Source organism: Balaenoptera musculus, chromosome 13 (genome assembly GCF_009873245.2).
Source record: "Balaenoptera musculus isolate JJ_BM4_2016_0621 chromosome 13, mBalMus1.pri.v3, whole genome shotgun sequence".
Classification (NCBI taxonomy): Eukaryota; Metazoa; Chordata; class Mammalia; order Artiodactyla; family Balaenopteridae; genus Balaenoptera; species Balaenoptera musculus.
This window is the reverse complement of record NC_045797.1, coordinates 43,566,269-43,586,334: the sequence shown is the minus strand read 5'-3', so window position 1 is coordinate 43,586,334 and position 20,066 is coordinate 43,566,269. Positions and strand designations below refer to the sequence as shown.

At 39.8% G+C, this 20,066-nt stretch overlaps 1 protein-coding gene across 5 annotated transcripts in view; it reads right to left on the bottom strand.

Annotated features, from left to right (window-relative positions):
• CCDC88A (coiled-coil domain containing 88A) overlaps positions 1-12,371 on the bottom strand; it is a 123,816-nt gene extending 111,445 nt beyond the window's left edge. For 4 of the 5 annotated variants that reach the window (XM_036872498.1, XM_036872496.1, XM_036872499.1 and 1 more), the window contains exons 1-2: positions 11,452-12,336; positions 11,252-11,352 (exon numbers count right to left, since the gene is read on the bottom strand). In XM_036872498.1, coding sequence (XP_036728393.1) covers positions 11,252-11,352; positions 11,452-11,514 — 164 coding nt within the window. In that variant the 5' untranslated portion in view covers positions 11,515-12,336. Of the gene's footprint in view, positions 1-11,251; positions 11,353-11,451 lie in introns of all 5 variants that reach the window. The other variant, XM_036872495.1, reaches the window with a different exon arrangement.
• Positions 12,372-20,066: the final 7,695 nt, after the last annotated feature.

Genomic DNA, 20,066 nt, shown 5'->3' with positions numbered 1-20,066 from the left:
ACAGTCATGTTGTCAATGGTAATGTGAAGTTCAAAAATTTTTTTCTAGCTGTCACTAGGAAAGTATGTTACATTAAGAATACATCATTTAAAAAAATTTCCTGGGGCTTCCCTGGTGGCGCAGTGGTTGAGAATCTGCCTGCTAATGCAGGGGACACGGGTTCGAGCCCTGGTCTGGGAAGATCCCACATGCCACGGAGCGGCTGGGCCCGTGAGCCACAACTACTGAGCCTGCGCGTCTGGAGCCTGTGCCCCGCAACGGGAGGGGCCGCGATAGTGAAAGGCCCGCGCACCGCGATGAAGAGTGGTCCCCGCACCGCGACGAAGAGTGGCCCCCACTTGCCACAACTAGAGAAAGCCCTCGCATGAACCGAAGACCCAGCACAGCCAAAAATAATAAATAAATAAATAAAAATAAAAGTAGCTATAAAATTAAAAAAAAAAAAAAAATTTCCTGAAAAACTATTGAGATATTTGACAAAGTTTCATTTTTAATACACAGATTATACTAATAAAAGTTCCAATTACTGGTCTTCTTTCTCTACTACTATTTTTTTCTTTAATTATAACATTGTTAAAATGAGCTATTTATTGTCCAGCTTTCTATTTTAATTCAAAGTACTAATGTCTACCTCTAGTGGTAATCAAGAGATCATAGCTTGGGACTTCCCTGGTGGCACAGTGGATAGGAATCCGCCTGCCAATGCAGGGCACACGGGTTTGATCCCTGGTCCAGGAAGATCCCACATGCCGCGGAGCAACTAAGCCCATGCACCAAAACTACTGAGCCTGCGGTCTAGAGACCGCAAGCCACAACTACTGAGGCTGCATGCCACAACTACTGAAGCCCGCACACTTAGAGCCTGTGCTCCACAACAAGAGAAGCCACCGCAAGGAGAAGCCCATGCACCGCAACGAAGAGTAGCCCCCCACTCACCACAACTAGAGAAAGTCCGCATGCAGCAATAAAGACCCAACACAGCCAAAAATAAAAAAATAAATAAAATTAAACTTTTAAAAAAAGAGAGATCATAGCATCATAAAGAATAAGGAAATAAGTTCCTTCTCAACCTTAGTTATCTTCACTCTATTCCATTTTATCCACCCATTACCATGGTCTAACTGTGGCCCTAAATCACCATTCAGAATTGCAGCCTCAAAAATCTCAAATTCTAAAAGTGCCCTCTGACCTCAACATCCCATACCACTCTGTCTCACTTCTTCACGCCTTCTAAACCTACTGTTCCTTCATTATTGCAAACTCTACTCTATCAACCTCCCCCGATGACACTCGCTTTCCTCCTCACTTTAATGCTCACACTCTATTCGTTTCAACTATCCCACCTGAGAATGTTCCCATCCCACATTTATAATACATATCAATCCCCAATTTTGAATAAACTCCACAGATCTTTTTGTCAGTTTCTGAGTGCTAAGCATCCCTGGTAAGTTATTCAACCATGCTGACTGAATATGTGGTTTCCAAACCTCAAATAAGCCATCAACCCTCATGACAATACTTGTGCTCATCTTTAACTGACTCCCTTTGTGATTTTCTCCCAGCAGCCTTGTGAAACTGTCCACTTTCCTCAAACCTCCAGCCTTTTAATGTTGCAGTTTCCTAGGATATGTCATTGGCCCTCTTGTGTATTTTTTTTTGACACCTATGTCCTTAGTTTCTATTACAAACTTAAAAGCTAACTCCCATATCTCTATCTCTATTCTAAACCTTTCTCCTCTAAGCACCAGACCTATGTATATCCACCTGCCCAAAAGATATTTCTCACTGCTCACCAGACATTCCAAAATAAACTCTAAATTATTTTCTACATCTCCCCTCCCCTCAACTTTTCATAATGCCTTACTTAAGAAGGCACTAACATCCATTCTTCACCCAAGTAAAAAACTTGATAATCATCCTAGACACACCCCTCTTGTGTTCCATACCAAACTTGTAACCAAGTCCCACCACGTCAGCATTATCTCTCTTTCATATCCTTTCTACATCAGTGCGGTTTCTATCTCTGTTCTGGACCTCATCAGCACCAACATCAGTCCTTCTAAAATGCAAATGCTATCTGTTTCAATTCCTCCAATGTTCTGTAACCTATATTACTGTTTTTCAAGCTGGAGTAAAGTAGTGAGTGAAACCTTTTAAAGAAACGAATTATCAAGAATCTCTGAGGATCTGTCCATAGACATCCTAAGAGTCAAAGACCCCTGTTTGAAAAAATGGCTTAAGAAACTAACCTTAGTCTATGAAAAAAAAATCTTTCAATTGTGAATTATCACTGCAAAAGAAATTTATTATTATTACCCCTTAAAGAAGAATTTAAATTACTGACATGAAAACACAAACATTAAAATTCCTGGGGACTTCCCTGGTGGGAAGGACTTCCCTGGTGGCGCAGTGGTTAAGAATCCGCCTGCCAATGCAGGGGACATGGGTTCAATCCCTGGTCCGGGAAGATCGCACATGCTGTGGAGCAACTAAGCCCGTGCGCCACAACTACTGAGCCTGCGCTCTAGAGCCTGCGAGCCACAACTGCTGAGCCCGCACGCCACAACTACTGAAGCCTGTGCACCTAGAGCCCGTTCTGTGCAACAAGAGGAGCCACCACAAAGAGAAGCCCGTGCACCACAACAAAGAGTAACCCCCGCTTGCCACAACTAGAGAAAGCCTGTGTGCAGCAACAAAGACCCAACACAGCCAAAAATAAAAAATATTTTTAAAATAAAAATTCCTAAAGACTCCCAAGAACACCTGTGGACCCAATTAAAGAAACACTAGTTAAGATGATTAATTTTATGTGTTAACTTGGCTGGACCACAGTGCCCAGATATTTGGTCAAATGTTATTCTGGATGTTCTGTGAAGGTGTTTTCTGGACAAGATTAACATTTAAATCAATGGATTTTAAGTAAAGTGGATTACCCTCCATAATGTGGATGGGCCTTATCCAACCATTTGAAGGCCTTAATGGAACAAAGACTGACCTTCTGCTAGAAAATTGCCTTTGAACTCAGTGCATTTCTTCCCTGAGTTCACGCAGGCCCACTCCATTAGATTTTGGACTAAGCCTCCACAATCTCATGAGCCAATTCTTTAAAATAAATCTAACTCTCTCTGTCTCTCTCTCTCTACACACACACACATCTTGTTGGTTCTGTTTCTCTGGAGAGGACCTGAATGAATATACATCTCCACGGGAAAAAACTCAATCTTCCAACATGGTATCTTAAGGACAGCTTCCCACTCTCTACCTCTTCAAATTCATTTCCCATGTGCAAAAAGCATACAATCTCTGCTTTGGCTATACAAAATATCCTACAGTTCCCCGATTCCTCCATTTTTATTCACATTTTCATGCTTCTTTTCATGCTATTTTCTTTACTTAAAATGTCCTTCCTCCTACTCCCACTATTTGTGTCTCCTATTCACCCGATTGCTCCTACTCAACTTTCATGTCCCAATTCAAATTTTTCTCCTCCAAGAAGCCTTTCCACCATGTAAATAATCACCTCTCTCTTTGTGCCAACACTGTACCAAGAACATAATTCCACTACATAGCACATATGTCACACTGCAATTTGTTTACAAGCTTGTCTCCCTTACTAGTGGGCAAAGACCATGTCTTACTCGGCATCACATCCCCAGCACCTAGCAGACAGTTTGTCATATAGACTTTGTTGTATAATAAGCACTCAGAAACTATTAAATGAATGAACTGATCTTTGAATGAGCCATCCCTTCATTCTTCTCACTAAGTACTGTATCTATAGATCGTGGCAAAAGAGATCTCTGCCCTGAGCCCCACTCTGGCCTTCCTCAGGATATGCCCCTCACTACTGGGCAAGAAGTCCTTGAAAACAAGAGGACATACCCATACACTCCCCCTTCTTGATAACACTCCATTTACTGGAACTATGGAATTTCTTGTTTAAATACCTCTAACCCAACTTCAGGACCTGCGCAGGCCTCTTTCCCAGATCTGTCCTTGGGATGGACTATGCTACAGATGTGTACATCCTTGGGCCAAGGAGCAGCTGTTTGGAGTAGGGAGTACAAGAGCCTGGACCTCATGCATGCATGCAAGATGTCCACAGGCATGCACAGAGGACCTCTTTGTGGTGTCAGACAGAGCCAGGGATGAGGACAGGAGGTTGGGATCCACCTCTTCTGATACAAAACTGTGACTTTATGAATTCTAAATTCCACAAATTCTTTATTTGAATTTTAACTGTAAGGCTGTGGACAAAAATCTCAATATGTTGAACATCATCAAGAAAGTTATGGGAAACCAAACTGAAGGCTCTGTATATTCTAATACCATACAAAACCAGGGACTATGACATTGTTCTTACCACCTCACCTCAGCAAGACATAACATAGGTGGGGAAATGATCCAATGAAGGTAATTAAAATAAATAAGGGGACAGAGGGAAAACAAAAGAAAGAAGGAGAAATAGAAGACAAACTAAAAAGGAAAACAAACTAAATTCTACAATACTAAAACTAGAGAGTATCCTCAGAATTTTGAAAATTAATAAAATTATAAAACATCTTCATTCATTCCTTTGACATTTACTGAAAACTTATGACGTACCAAATCTATGCTAGGTGCTGGTGATACATGCCAGACACTATTCTAAGTGCTGGTGATTCATAACATAAAGTCTCTAGCCTCCAAATGCTAACTCTCTAGTAATAATACCACTTTAACAATTTAGTAAAGGTAGATAAGGGATCATAGGGGAGAGAGCAATTAACTCTGCCAAGGGACTTCACAGGGTATTAAAGGATGAGGAAGAATTTGCTAGGCAAAAAAAGGGGAAAGGGCAGTCTAGGGGAAAATAATTATTTTAATAGAAATAAAAGATATCAAAAAAAAAAAAAAAAAGAAATAAAAGATATCAACAGCTAACATTTATTGAGCACTTGCTATATGCTAAGCACTGTGCACAAATCATTCTATTTGATTCTTATAATAACCCTGTGATTCTCTTTTTATCCTGTTTATAAATGAGAAAATTGAGAAGTGAGATGACACCAATAGAGATCACACAAAACGAAGCTGTGAAAGATCATGACTTGTTTGAGGAAACATAAATATCAATAGGTAGGTATGGTATAGCACAGGATAATAATAATGACAAAAACCAGCACTGGGGATACAGTGGTCAACAAAACAGAAAACAGATACTCTCCCTGCCTTAGGAGAGATTATGTCTCCTCCAGGAAGGAAACATTATCTCCCATCTTAGAGATGTAGGAACTGAGATTTAGAGATGTCAAGTAAATTGTTTAAGGTCACACACCGTGTGTGTGTGTGTGTGTGTGTGTGTGTGTGTGTGTGTGTGTGTGAGAAATGAAACCAACTCCATCTAATTCAAAGCCCAAATTCATTCCACTTTACCAGACAGCCTCTCTATTATTCATTCATTCAAGATAAGTGTATCAAGAACCTACTGTGTGTCAAGCACTGTGTTTGGAACAGAGAGATAAAAGATAAAGTCCTTGGCTTCAAGAAATTCACAGGTTAGTCAGTAGAGTCTACCTAACCAAGAACTGATATTACCAAGGTATATATAGGGTCCTATAGAAGCACAAGGAGGAGTACTATGCCTAGGATGAGCCAGGGAATGGCAGCGAAGTTAAAGAAAGCAATAGTAAGAAGGTGAAAGAGTGTTCTAAGGAAGGGAAGAGTGTCTAGAAAGGCACTGAGACATATGAGAACACAGCTTGTCTTTGGGAACTCTACGTTTGCTCAATCTTAGGCTATGCACTGAGGATTGGTACCATGCAAAGATGAAAACAGAGAATTAGGGAGCAGCCAGACCTCAAAGGAGTCTAGACACTCAAGTAATGAGTTTACTCTGAGGGCAGAAGAAAGCTACTGAGCCATCTTAAAGGTAGGAGTGACATGATAAAATCTGTGTTTTAGAAGTTTTCACGTGATCACAGATGAGGAGACAACCTGAAGGAGGGCAAGCCAAAGGTAAGAAAATCAGTCAGGAGCTACTGCATTAATCCCAAAGTCAGGGACACATCTGAGAAATGTTTGGGAGGTAAATCACAAAACCTGGTAGTAAGACAGCAACTCTGATTACATCATGAGTGTGTTATTAAAGAAGCAAAACAGGGACTTTCCTGGCAGTCCAGTGATTAAGACTCTGGGCTTCCAATGCAGAGGGCACAGGTTCAATCCCTAGTTGGGGATCTAAGATCTCACATGCCGCGTGGCGTGGCCAAAAAAAAAAGCGAAACAAAACTAAACAAAAATTGTATGAGAGAGACCATACCAAAATTCAGAGTTAATGCCATACCTGGTAAGACAACTTATATATTTTATAAGTCACTTTGGGGTTATTATAGTCATAAAGTTAGCACAATCTATTTTTGAATCTTAAGTACTGATAGAATGAAGGAAGATTTCTCAGTCAACTTCCTCTATTCAATGGCTCCTTTAGGTACACTTTATGAAGCTGTTTCTCAGGAAATACTTAAGCAGAAGTTGGATGACCATGTGTCATATAAGAATAATTTTCATAGATGATTTTTAAAGTCCCTTCAAATTCAAGATTCTAAAAGAAGAAATGCCATAACAAGTATATCACAATTACTACATTATTCAAGTAGAGATTTCTATAGCTATCTAATGGGGTTGAATCATAGAAAGTAATTCCAAATATTGTTCTGATACTATTAACAATTTTTCCATACTTAAAACTATAACATATCCATATTTTCAACTGCTTAGGTAATATGACTAGGATTATGAAATCAACTACAATGTCACAAATTCCTTAAAAATTCATAGCAAGTAATATTCTACATTGGTTGCAAAACTGCATGACATCTCAAACAGGAAAATGATTATTTCCCCTTCACTGTCACCAAGCCCTATGTCTGATAACTAGCACTGAGGAAAAAAGATTTCATTTGGTTGAAGTAGGAAAATGCCCTGCAGCATGCAGAAGAGCTGGCCCATCATTCCAGATCTCTAAATAGCTTCCTCTTCCCATTAGTTAAAGAGAACTGATGCCATGTCACAAGCTCTTACAGAGATTCTTTGATTCAGGAGCTACTCAATGAAATCCAGGATTCATCTCTGAATACACTGAATCCCAAATCAGTGAACAGACTCTGAAATTATAAGGCAGAGTCATAAACTGGCACGAAGAAGTCAGCTCTTTACTTTCAAATTCTAGGTCAAAAATAGCAAATTCAGAGTCACTAAACTAACCAATATTCTTACTCTTAAAAAACTCTTTAGACGAAAAAAAAATTCTACCATAGGGATCCTAAACAAAATTCTACGTCACATCTGAAAGCAGGAACACAAGACTGGCAGGGCAAAAATGTAATTGTAAGTATATAAACAGATTTCTACTTCTAGCCAACATGAAATAAAAGGAACCAAATTTACCCTCCTGCCTGAAACAACTGGGAAAAAAAAAAAGACAAAACATATGAAGCGTTTTTCAAAACAGTGGTCATCAGGCAACAAAGGACAGTAGATCCCTGATAAGGGGTAAACATACAAGATAAGTCCTACAATTGCCCCAGTTTATTGCCTTGAAAGAGTTTCTAGGCCACAGAACAGGAATGGGGAACCTATGCAGAGCACACACAGTGGTCTCCCTGAGTTGACGAGACAGAACTTAGTATGGAGACAGCAAGGTGACTGTCATATACAAAGCAGAGTACCTAAGAGAGAGCTGCACAGAAAGATCCAGAGATCTACACAGGGTAACCCTCAAGTCTTCAGCTGAGTACTTGTAAGTATATACGTGTGAGGAAACTACACACGGACAGTGAAAGAACCACCAAAAAGGATTACAGGGACACCACCCAGAGCTCACACAGGTCCGGGAATAGTTCCTGTTCCCACCAGCCAGAGTACTCAGAAGGGTTTTGCCTCAACAGTGCAACAAAGCAAAGTGGTACTGCCTAACACAACTTAAAAGCAAGATCTGAAAAGATCACTGTTTCCAAGTAACTTAACTGCATTCCAGAACAAAGCTCAAGAATATTTTTAATGGGATACAAAAATATCCTGCACCCAACAACAAAGTAAATTTTCAAATGTCTGGCATCTAATCAAAAATTACCAGGTATGCAAAAGCAACAAAACACAATCCATAATGAGGAAAAAAATCAATCAAAACCAATCAAGAAATGGCACAGCGCTTCCCTGGTGGCGCAGTGGTTGAGAATCTGCCTGCCAATGCAGGGGACACGGGTTCGAGCCCTAGTCTGGGAAGATCCCACATGCCGTGGAGCAGCTGGGCCCGTGAGCCACAACTACTGACCCTGCGCGTCTGGAGCCTGTGCTCCGCAACAAGAGAGGACGCGAAAGTGAGAGGCCCGCGCACCGCGATTAAGAGTGGCCCCCGCTTGCCACAACTAGAGAAAGCCCTCGCACAGAAACAAAGACCCAACACAGCCAAAAATAAATATAAAAATAAATTAAAAAAAAAAAGAAATGGCACAGACAGTACAAGTAAACATGAACTTTAAGCCAGTTATTATTGTATTCTACATGTTCAAGAAGCTACAGAAAAGACAAAGCATGAAATCTATACACATGCAAGATATAAAAAAGACTGAATTTTTAGAGATGAAACTACAGTATCTGAAATGAAAAATACACTGGATGGGATTAACAGCAGATTAAACATTACAGAAAAAAAGATTAATGAATTTAGCAAGATTATCCAAAGTGAAACAGAGAAAAAAAGACTGAAAAAAAAATTGAATGGTATATCAGTGAACATCGAGCAGCCTGATATACATATAATTGGACTTCCAAAAGGAGGAAAGGAGGCAAAGAAAGGATATATATTTAAAGAAATAATGGCCAGAATTTTTCCAAATTTGATAAAAACTACAAAACCACAGATCCAAGAAGCTCAATGAACTCCAAGCACAAGAAACATGAAGAAAAATACACATGCTGCATTTACAAACGGTTCTCGCTCACAAATTCTACAACCAAATGTAATCTAGAAATTACTCAGACTGAAGCTAACTTTTAGGTTAACTTACTGGGTACAATTTCAACTGACAATTTAATAGAGTATATTAAATCAAACATTAATTTGAGCAAAGTGCTTAATAGAAATCTTAATGATTTCAAAATTAGTAAAATATAGCTTTTAAAACAATGTGTATTTTGTTGCCCTATTTGGTAAATAATTAGGTAATTTGTGTTGATCTTATTTTAGACAGATAGTTTTTAAAAAGCTAAAACATACGTCTTCCTTTTTAAAATTTTCTTTTCCTTTAATTTATATAGGTCATTCAGAACAGAATTAGGACACTGAAAAAACTTTTAAAGAAACTGAGAGGTGGAATTGAAAACAGAAGCAGATTTGAGGTTTGGAATGGAGCTGCTCCTCCCGAAAAAACAACCTGGCAACCACTATTTTGGAACACCATTACTTCCAAAATATAGACACATATATATTTTAAGTATAAAGCTGTACCCAAAGTGGAAACAAGCTGAAGTGTCTGTTTTTAGCACCTTGGGTAACAATTTAGGATTCAAAAAAATCTAAGTATTTTTTGGAAAAAGAATCATTCAAATAAAAACCATTAAAGGGGAAAACTAAAGTAATGTATTTTCCTATTTTTGTGAGCACACCTGTTTTTTTAGGGTTCAGCATACAAATTCACAATCTTCTGTTTAAAAACAAACAAGAAAAGAGACATAGGGGAACAAGTTCTGAGTATCTACTGTAATGGCTACCCTTCCTGTCATTTGTGTTCCCTAAAATAGAAGTCAGTTTAATTATTCTACCATTTTGCTTGGGAAATAGTGGGATATTTCAAAGATTAAAGATAGTTCCATGGGAGAGCAGCCCAAAATATATTTATTATCCCTGGAAATAATTAATGTCTACATTCCCTTTTCCTTCTTTAAGAAAAAAAATATACATACACGTTCAGATAACATATATTTCTTTGGGTGCCTACACAAATAAAACATTTTTGGAAAACATGTAGTAGTATAATACTTCCCTGTAGGATCAACACATTCATGAAAAATAGACAAAAATCTCTTTGAGCATATAGACTACGAGTCTCTTTGAGTACACAGACTGATAAGTTTACCAGTGGAACAGTTATTTATGGATTTGACTTATACCTTCTTTTAAGTAGAAAAATCTAAAAAGAAAACTAATACAAAAAAAAATACAGAATTGATCATTTACATGTTAGGTTATTAGTCTATTACCAGTAGATTTATTCTCTGGTGACAATTATTTATTAATAATGTACTAAATTTCCAAACATATAAAACATAAGAATCTCCTAAAATTGAAAGTTCCAAACTACTCTTGTAATCAGTTTGTATTCAAGACAAATAAGGCTAAATACACATTATTTTGAGCACAACTGTAATATTCACTACCTTGATGTGCTGAGAATGCACATATACTACAATAACTATGATAAAAATGGAGCTTTGATTTCACTGATCCAGCTACCAATATGATTTCGATATTCAATTGCTACCTCAAAATCACTTTCCTACTTAATTTAAACACAATATCATGAACATAAAAGACAAAGATTTGCCTACTAAATCATCAGCCAGTTGTCATCAAGATTTCAACCACCTGCATTTCAAAACTAGCTCTAAGAATACCTTAAAATGATTCCCCAAATATTAATCTACTAATTCACACAATAAATCACCTAATCAGACTTTAGTTATATGCATTTAAAGTACTTCCTACAGCAACAGTCCTCACCAATCAGAACTGTTGTTTGAAATTCTTTCCTCTGAAATCTGTTATTACTTCACCAGTTTCAAATTTTGAGCCATTTATTTTTAGACACAAAGGTTAATAAGAAACATTTCTGCACCAAATGCACATAACTTCACAGTAAAGCCTTTTTCCCCCCTTAGGAAACTACTGTAATTCCCCTCCTCATTTTACCAAATTATCAAAGAGGATACAATGTGGTTTGGATTTCAGCACTGAAGACAATAAGTGACAATACATGATTTGCAGAATGAAAAATTAAAGTTTCACAATTTTAACACGTATAATTACTGGCTTGTGATAAATGGGCTGGGTATGTAAGATTATCACTCCTTTCAAGGTCCAATTCTTAAACCACCTGAATTTTTCTCGCCAAAAAACTAAATTAGGATCTTAAAACATAAAGCCTCTAAGTTCACAGTATGCAAGTTTAAAAAAAAAAGTTGCCTAGAAGAAAAAAAAAAGAACACTTACATTTGGAGCATGACTTGGTTCAAGAACACCCCATCCACCAAAGCCACATATTCATCCAGGTTGGTCCCATTTCCTGCAGCCAGAGGTCCAAACGTTTTAACCTAGAACAGAATGATGATCATCACGACACGAACGCCCACCTCCATCTCTGCAGCCACAAATAATGCAGCAAAATATACAATAAATAACACCCCACTTACCCAAGTGACCAAAGGGCTGGTCATGAACTGCTCCAGAAGGGGAGTAAAAATCTCGTTCTCCATTTTACAGAGAATGTACTTGAAAAAAGGAACTACCACAAAAATAACCCTAGGGAATTGGTCACTAAACGTCGAAGAAGTAAGTAGAAATCAATGAAAGTCCATTTTGGCACTGGAAGAAAATCCCATCGTGGAGGGGAGAAAAACGCTCCCTCCTCAAAAAACACCCCAGAGGGAAACGAGCCGAAATCCCGAGAAGTGGCTCCGACAGCAGCCACGAGCAGCAGCCTGCCCTGAAAATGTCTGTACCGGGCGAGGAGGGGCAGAGAAAAGGCATCTGGAGGAGGAGGAGGAGGAAGGGAGAAGGGGTTGGAGCAGCAAGACAAAAAGCCCGTCAAGGTTGCCCAGCTCCTGGAGGAGCCAGACCAGCGAGGCTGCCCCCAATGAATTAATCCACCGTGGGCTAAACGAAATCCCACGTTAGATACCACGTTAAGGGTTGCGAGCGGCCGTCAGACTTGACCTCCGCGTTCCGCTCCACACGTTTCACCCACCAGTGGGCATGGAGCTGCTTTGACCCGCGGAGCCTCCCCTGCCCGCAGCCCCTCACCAACGACAGGCAGGGCTCGCCCCTTCCCACCGACCGCACACCATCCCTCCACCGACCCCGAGCCTCGCCGCCTGCCCCCTTCCCCTCCCAGGGGGTGGGGGCTTGAATGTGTGTCCCTAACCCCCCAGTTTCCCGAGCCCCGCCAGCCTCAGCCTTTTCAGTGCGCCTCAGGGAAGCCCTGGCAGAAAATCACCGCCGCGTTACAGCCTCCTTCTCCGCCCTCTCCGTAGGAGCCAGAGTAACGGCCTCAGAACCGCATTGCCGCATCACACCCCGCTCCCCGCCGCCCAACCAGCGCCTCCAGCCGGCCGTCAAAGGGGCGCGCTGCTCCCTCCGCGCCCATATCCTTCCGCCGACTCCCCGCCCCTCCCGCGCCGCAGCCTCTGGATTGTGGGAGAAGAAAACCGCTGCATGAGCGCGCTCCCCAGCGCGCGCGCCCCCGGGCCGGCCCCGCCGCCGCCCAGGTCTTGGCGGTGGGCGAGGCGTGGACGCGCGCTCGCTGCGGCTGCTTCGGTGGCCCGCGACTCGCTCGCGCCCCGGACTATTGCCAGGGCCTGGGGGGCGGGGATAGGGAAAGGAGAGGAAGGGGTCTGTCTGCTCCCTTGCTCATGCCTAATTATGGTTTATTTCCTCCCCGAGTGCCTTCTTTGATGTGTGAAGGAAAGGGAACGAAATCCCTCTCTTTTAAACATGAGGGATGCAGACAGCCTTTTTCGGACAGTTTGATCTGTTGAGCGTGCTTTCGCCAGCGAAGCGGAGTAGGAAAACTCACTGCAGTAAATAGCAAAGGAGGGACTTGGGCCGCAAACTCGTTTGTTTTCCTTTTTGTCTTCTTCTCCTTTAAAAAATCCAGTCCATGAAAGCATGCATGTTCTTCAAAGTTGCAAGTGAATGTAGTAGGATTTTAAACAACCAAAGCTGTCTTTCAACTTGTTGGTGTTCCCTAACTGGAGCAAACGTGATTCAGACATTGTTGTTTGACTATTTGGTGATTGAAAAAAATCCAAACAAAATCAAGAGCTACTAAGAGGAAACATTTGGAAGTCATCCAAGTTGGGTGACAAATAAACAGATTACATATTTGTCATAAATCTCAATGCTGTGCACGACTAGAACCATCAAAGTACTTTTAACAGTTCCCCAGCAAAATCAAATGTTACTCCTCCTCATTTTGAAGGAAAATAAAAACCTTTTCCCTGAGACAGAATGACATGCAAAACAAATTTTTTTTGAGAAAATATAGTATTATAGTTTTACAATGTGTGCTGCTTACATTTACATCTACTTTGAGTACTTATATTTTAAATTAGCAGTAGAACTGTTTTTGTCGGACTTACCCAGTGGCACAGTGGTTAAGAATCCGCCCGCCAGTGCGGGGGACACAGGTTCGAGCCCTGGTCCGGGAAAAATCCCACATGCCGCAGAGCAACTAAGCCCGTGTGCCACAACTACTGAGCCTGTGCTCTAGAGCCTGCGAGCCACAACTTCTGAGCCTGCGTGTCACAACTACTGAAGCCCACACGCCTAGAGCCCGTGCTCCGCAACAAGAAAAGCCACCTCAATGAGAAGCCCATGCACTGCAATGAAGAGTAACCCCCCGCTAGCCGCATTTAGAGATAGCCCTCACGCAACAATAAAGACCCAACGCAGCCAAAAATAACAAAAAAAAAATGTTTTTATCATAACACTGAATTAAGAACAGCACAATTTCTTAATTAGGTTGTTGAGAGCCTGGGTTCTAGAGTCTTCTGCGGGATTCAAATCCAGGCTCTGATACTTACTAGCTGTGTGAGCCTAGGGAAGTCTCTCAACCTCTCTGCACTTCAATTTCTTCATGTGTAAAGCAGAGTTAAATTAATAGAGTTAAATTAAATGGCAACCTATAGTAAGTGCTTTATAAATGTTATCAGTGTTGTTTTCATCATTATTCCCCTCAAATTAAGAATCTTGAGGAAAAAACTTGAAATGTAACCGCTCTTACTTCGGTTGCAGGAGAAGGCCTCTTGCTTTGGAGAACAGAGAAATCATCTTAATTAAAATTAGGATGCATTCATGTGGCACTTTGCTAGGTGGTATACAGAGTAGAATCTTGTATTGCCCTGGCCAGTACACAAGCCTTGGGTCATCCTGGTTGCTAGCAATTTTTTTCCTTCTGCTCTTGATGACTCTTTCTTAATCACAATCCTTTATTTGGAAACACGGACGAAGAGTGAACAGGCACCAAGAAGGAAGCACTGCTTTCAGAAACAGCCCAATGCCTGACATGTCCACTTTTCTTTGTAATCCCTCAGAAGCTTCGCTAAACAACATGGAAGTGTTCATTACCTATAACGTGATTTATCTTAAGACAGACCAACCTGCTTCATTCATAAATGAAAAACCCATAAAGTTTAACACCAACTATGAGTTAAGGGCATTTTGGACAGTAATGACTGAGGGGTTAGCACAGGAGTTGTATAAGATACATTGTTTATCATCTTTACATTTAGTAGCTAGACCTCACAGAAATCTGGATTCCCCTTTAGAACCAGATGGCCCCAGATGCTTCCTGGTCTATCTTTAGGTTTTACACACACGCGCGCGCACACACACACACACACACATACTCAACAAAGAAACATGAGGAGTTAATTGTAAAAACAGGAAGCTTTAGACCAGACTGAGGTCTGGAGTAACTTATTTGAAAACCTACCAATTCACAATTCTCTAGTTTAATAGCAGCCTTAGAAATGCTTCATAATATCTCAAGAGTACAATCAGGAAACTTCTCTGTCTGGCAAAAGACGATTGTACATTATGCACAATTTAATGGTCTTTGAATTGCAACATCCTGTAAGATAAAATCCAAAAGTTTCTTCCTATCCTCCTTTCACTTAGGAAGAGATTTCTCAAGATTTCTTCAAGGTACTTTTGTTTTGTGCTTTGTAATTATTTGTCCTGAATTCATCCCTTCTTAGAATGTTAAATTCCCGAGGAAAGGACTTTGGAAAAATCATACCCAACTGGTTAGGGTCTAACTTATTAGCTCTACTCTCTTCTATTCAGAAATTAAATGGTTGAAATGGACCATGATCCCACTTAGGAATCACTAGAGAAAAATTCTCTCTGTGTATTATAATTGAGGCTTCCCCTGCAGGTTACACATACATAACACTACCCATATACCAAAAGCACCCATGTTTACCTCCATCTTGATTTACACTATAGGAAGTGATAAACTCACCCTGAACCAGGCTCCTTGGTGACAAATATTTGCAAAGCTGATCACATCCATAAGCTAGTATAATAAAAATAACATAAAAACAGCAGCAGAATGGCACTGTTGTTTATAATAGCCAAAAATAGAAACAACCTAAGTGTCCATCGACTGATAATTTAATAAATTAAATGTGGTGTATCTATACAATGGAATATTATTTGGCAATAAAAAAGAATGAAGTGCTGACACATGCTACAACATGGATGAACCTTGAAAAACATGCTAAGTTAAAGAAGCCTGTCACAAAGGACCACATATTGTATGATTCCATTTATATGAAATGTCCAGAAGAAACAAATCTGTAGAGACAGAAAGTAAGTTAGTTTTAGTCTAGGTCTGAGGAGGTTGGGAGGAAATAGGATTCATGGTTTAGGGGTGTGGGTTTCTGTTTTCTTTTCCATTTTATTTATTTTGGGTTTCTTTTTGAGAAAATGAAAATAGTCTAAATTTGATTGTGGTAGGGCTTCCCTGGTGGCGCAGTGGTTGAGAATCTGCCTGCTAATGCAGGGGACACGGGTTCGCGCCCTGGTCTGGGAGGATCCCACATGCCGCGGAGCGACTAGGCCCGTGGGCCACAGCTACTGAGCCTGCGCGTCTGGAGCCTGTGCTCCGCAACGGGGGAGGCCGCGATAGTGAGAGGCCCGCGCACCGCGATGAAGAGTGGCCCCCGCTTGCCACGACTAGAGAAAGCCCTCGCATGGAAACGAAGACCCAACACAGCCAAAAATAAATAAATTAATTAAAAAAAAAAAACAGATGGTGCTTTAAAAAAACAAACAAACAAAAAAATTGATTGTGGTGATGGATGCACAATTCTGTGAATGTACTAAAAATCATTTAACTGGACATCTAAAATGGCTGAATTGTCAATTATTTTTCAAAAAAAGAATGGCATCTTTGCTTTATGAATATTTAAAAAGAAATGCTGCACCATCAAGAAATCCAATCTCTCACAGACTTTTCTTTCTACAAATTTATTTATTTTACTTATTCACTCTTGGCTGAGTTGGGTCTTCATTGCTGCATGCAGGCTTTCTCTAGTTGCAGTGAGAGGGGGCCACTTTTCATTGCGGTGCGCGTGTTTCTCATTGAGGTGCGCGTGCGTCTCAATGAGGTGGCTTCTCTTGTTGAGGAGCATGGGCTCTAGGCGTGTGGGCTTTCAGTAATTGTGGCACGTGGGCTCAGTAGTTGTGGCTCACGGGCTCTAGATCACAGGCTCAGTAGTTGTGGCACACGGGCTTAGTTGCTTCACGGCATGTGGGATCATCCCGGACCAGGGATTGAACCTGTGTCCCCTGCATTGGCAGGTGGACTCTTAAGCACTGCGCCACCAGGGAAGTCCCTCTCGTAGACTTTTCAAAAGGGTCTCTAAGTCCTCTTGATCTAAAGAATAAGATTTTAAATTCACCTTAGAATATAGAAGGCATATGTTTTAATTGTCCAACATAGTTTTAAGAGAAACATAATACAATGACAGAGAGAGAGAAAGAAATAAGGTATCCAACATAGTTTTAAGAGAAACATAATACAATGACAGAGAGAGAGAGAAAGAAATAAGGTATGTTGCCTAACTTCTTTGAGCATCTGTTTTCTCGGCTGTAAAACAGGGATAGTGGTTTCATTCCTTACTGGACATCTGCTTAGACAGTGGACTTGTAGCTCTGTCCTGTATCTCAACTAGGCAGAGGAAAGTAAAGTTGGAAAGAGATGACAGGGCAGAGAAAGGGGTCCTCTTATCAGCCCAATTTTCAATCGTTCCTCTCAAATGCCCTAATGCTATATTCCAAACAAAGTGAACCATCGCAAATTCACCCTTACATTCCATGCTACCATCCCCTGAAATGCTCTTTCCTGATTTCTGTCAAGATGAACTCCCAACCTTCAGGATTCCAGGGTCACTCTCTCTGAAGCATTCCTCTTCCATGGGTTGAGTTGATCACTCCCTCTTTCGTGCCTGCAGATGATCTAATCTCCCTTTATTTCTGTAATTTACTCTGAATGGCATGTACTTGCTGACATGCTCTTCTGGGTAGATGGGGAAATCCTGGAGAGTGACCTCGTTTTATTAATCTTTGTATCCCTGGCACTTAGGACACTGCCTTGCTATTATGGGAACTCTCAGTCACTGTGTCAGTCTTCCTTTAACCACGGTGACCAGTTTAAATTCCTAACAATTGCCAAGAGCTCACAGCTGAGCAACTTCCGGAAACTGTTCTGGTTAACTAATGACCTAGAGGAAGCATTAGCTGGATATTACCACTTGCCAGTGAATTTGAAGAACCAGAAAGACACTGAGGTCATAAAATACATGGCTTTAAAGACAGATTTTTCCCAAGTCCATATGATTTTTTTCTCAGGGAAAAGCACAGAGGAATACATAAATATCATGTAATCTTTTGTTTCTCAGACAGCATATGATGATATGTCTTCAATACCCAAACTGTTTTTCATTTGTTATTATTTTATGGAAATCTTGCAGAAAGGTGTCATAATTGTCTAAGCTTTATTGAACAGAAATTGATGTCTTATTAAAGAAATATATCATTACAACTGACATAAAAGATTGTTATGCTTTTAACATAATGATATATTCAGAGGCTCTTAAGAAGTGTAAGGGTGTTGGACCTATACTCACAGGTCCACTATGTTTTGAGTTTTTACTTTACTTTGAATAGTTTTCTTATCTTCTCTCCTGGCTCTTGGTTTTTCTTGCTGAAAATATCTCTATCAAGAGTCTCCATTCAGGGCTTCCCTGGTGGCACAGTGGTTAAGAATCCGCCTGCCAATGCAGGAGACACAGGTTCGAGCCCTAGGTCCGGGAAGATTCCACATGCTGCGAGGCAACTAAGCCCGTGCGCCCCAACTACTGAAGCCTGCGCTCTAGAGCCCGCGAGCCACAACTACTAAGCCCATGTGTCACAACTACTGAAGCCCACACACCTAGAGCCCATGCTCCACAACAAGAGAAGCCACCACAATGAGCACTGCAACGATAAGTAGCCCCCACTCACCACAACTAGAGAAAGCCCATGCACAGCAACGAAGACCCAACGCAGCCAAAAATAAATAAATAATAAATAAATAAATAGAGAGTTCCCATTCAAATCTGCTGTTTCTGATTTTCTATGTGCAGGAAATTCACAGATTGTTAAAACAGTCTGAAAGAATTAATGATTTTTGACTGAGGACCTGATGGGCTCTCCTGTGAGTAAAGTTCATGAATTTGTGATGTGCCTAAAAGTGTCTCTTGATGTAATGTTTTGGCTGTGGTATGACGTAAGAATATCTTGTAAGTTAATGGTCACTTATCAGGTATTTCCAGGGTATGACTGTTGTATCATGTGTTCAGTTCCTTGTATTTGTATGGTTCTTATGCTGCTGATGGAAAGATACCAAACAAATGGAAGCTTGATAAATAGAGGAGAAAATAAAAACATGTATAGAAAAGGACAAATATTATAAAATGGACTTTTAAAAGGTGGAAAAAAATCACTCTTCTATTCTGACTGTAAGCCTCTATGATCTACTCATTCACATCCTAGAAACCTTCATTAGCAATACCTATTTAAAACAGAACTTAGTCTATGTCAGAACAAATGATGAAGCATTAACAAAATAGACAAAAATTCCATGTGGCAGGCACTACCCTCACAGTGAAGGAAGACAACAGAAATATAACTGATAAATTATATACCATGACACAAAAGCTTAAGACCTTCTAATAAAAGAAACACAAACTGGCTATTCTTGGGTATAATAATACCATTTTTAGGACATCATTTGACTTTGTCACACAGCAGTCCCTTTTGGGTAAACCAACAAGTAAGTTTCCACATAAGGTACCACTGGTGCTCTTAGGCTACTGAAAATAAAAGAGGGCTAAAACAAATACTTCTAATCATAGAAAAAAATGTAGATCTGCTTTCATATCATTAAATACAAATTACAAATGATGAACATTACAAATGAGGAAATATGAAGGCATTTTATTTCCTTTTGTCAAATGGCAGTAGGAAGATGTATAAAAAATGCATATACAAATATGAGATTATATATTTGATATTCTGCTGTTTAAAGTTAAAATTCATGCAAAACTTTAAAAAAGTTTTTAATGTGAATGTTTTTATTTCCTAGTTTTCAATCAATATATGCCAGTTGAATATTTTCTTAAAATAGTAGCTTGAGAAGAGTTCTCAGACTTGATTTTATTCCGTGAATTTTGTAATCTAAAGATCTGTCTTTTGTTTCTCAAACTAAAATAGCAATATGAAATATTCAGTTACATGAAGCTAAACATATTCCATATTTTAAAATTTACCTTATTTTCTAATTATAAAAATAATACTTCTCATTGTCATATTTGGAAAAATCAACAACACAAAAAGAAGAAACAAAAAAAATCAAGCCTATAATTCTACCACTCAGAAGTTAATATACTGCAGCATGTATTTTATACTATTTTAAAAAACTGTACCACTCTCAAAACACCACTAGGAAATATAACAATGATCAAAGTTTGAACATGCACCCCCATTTAAATTATTCAATAAATGGAATTCAAATGAATTTTTAATAATAATATTCATCATATGTTGTGTATAGAACTACCAGGTTACCAATTTTTAAAACATCAAACCCCACATTTCCATAACCATATTTAAAACTTGGCTAATAAATCTTGCAAAAGAATGAAAATGTATTCTCTGGATTTAAAGTAAAACTGAGGTTATGAGTTCTATATCTGTC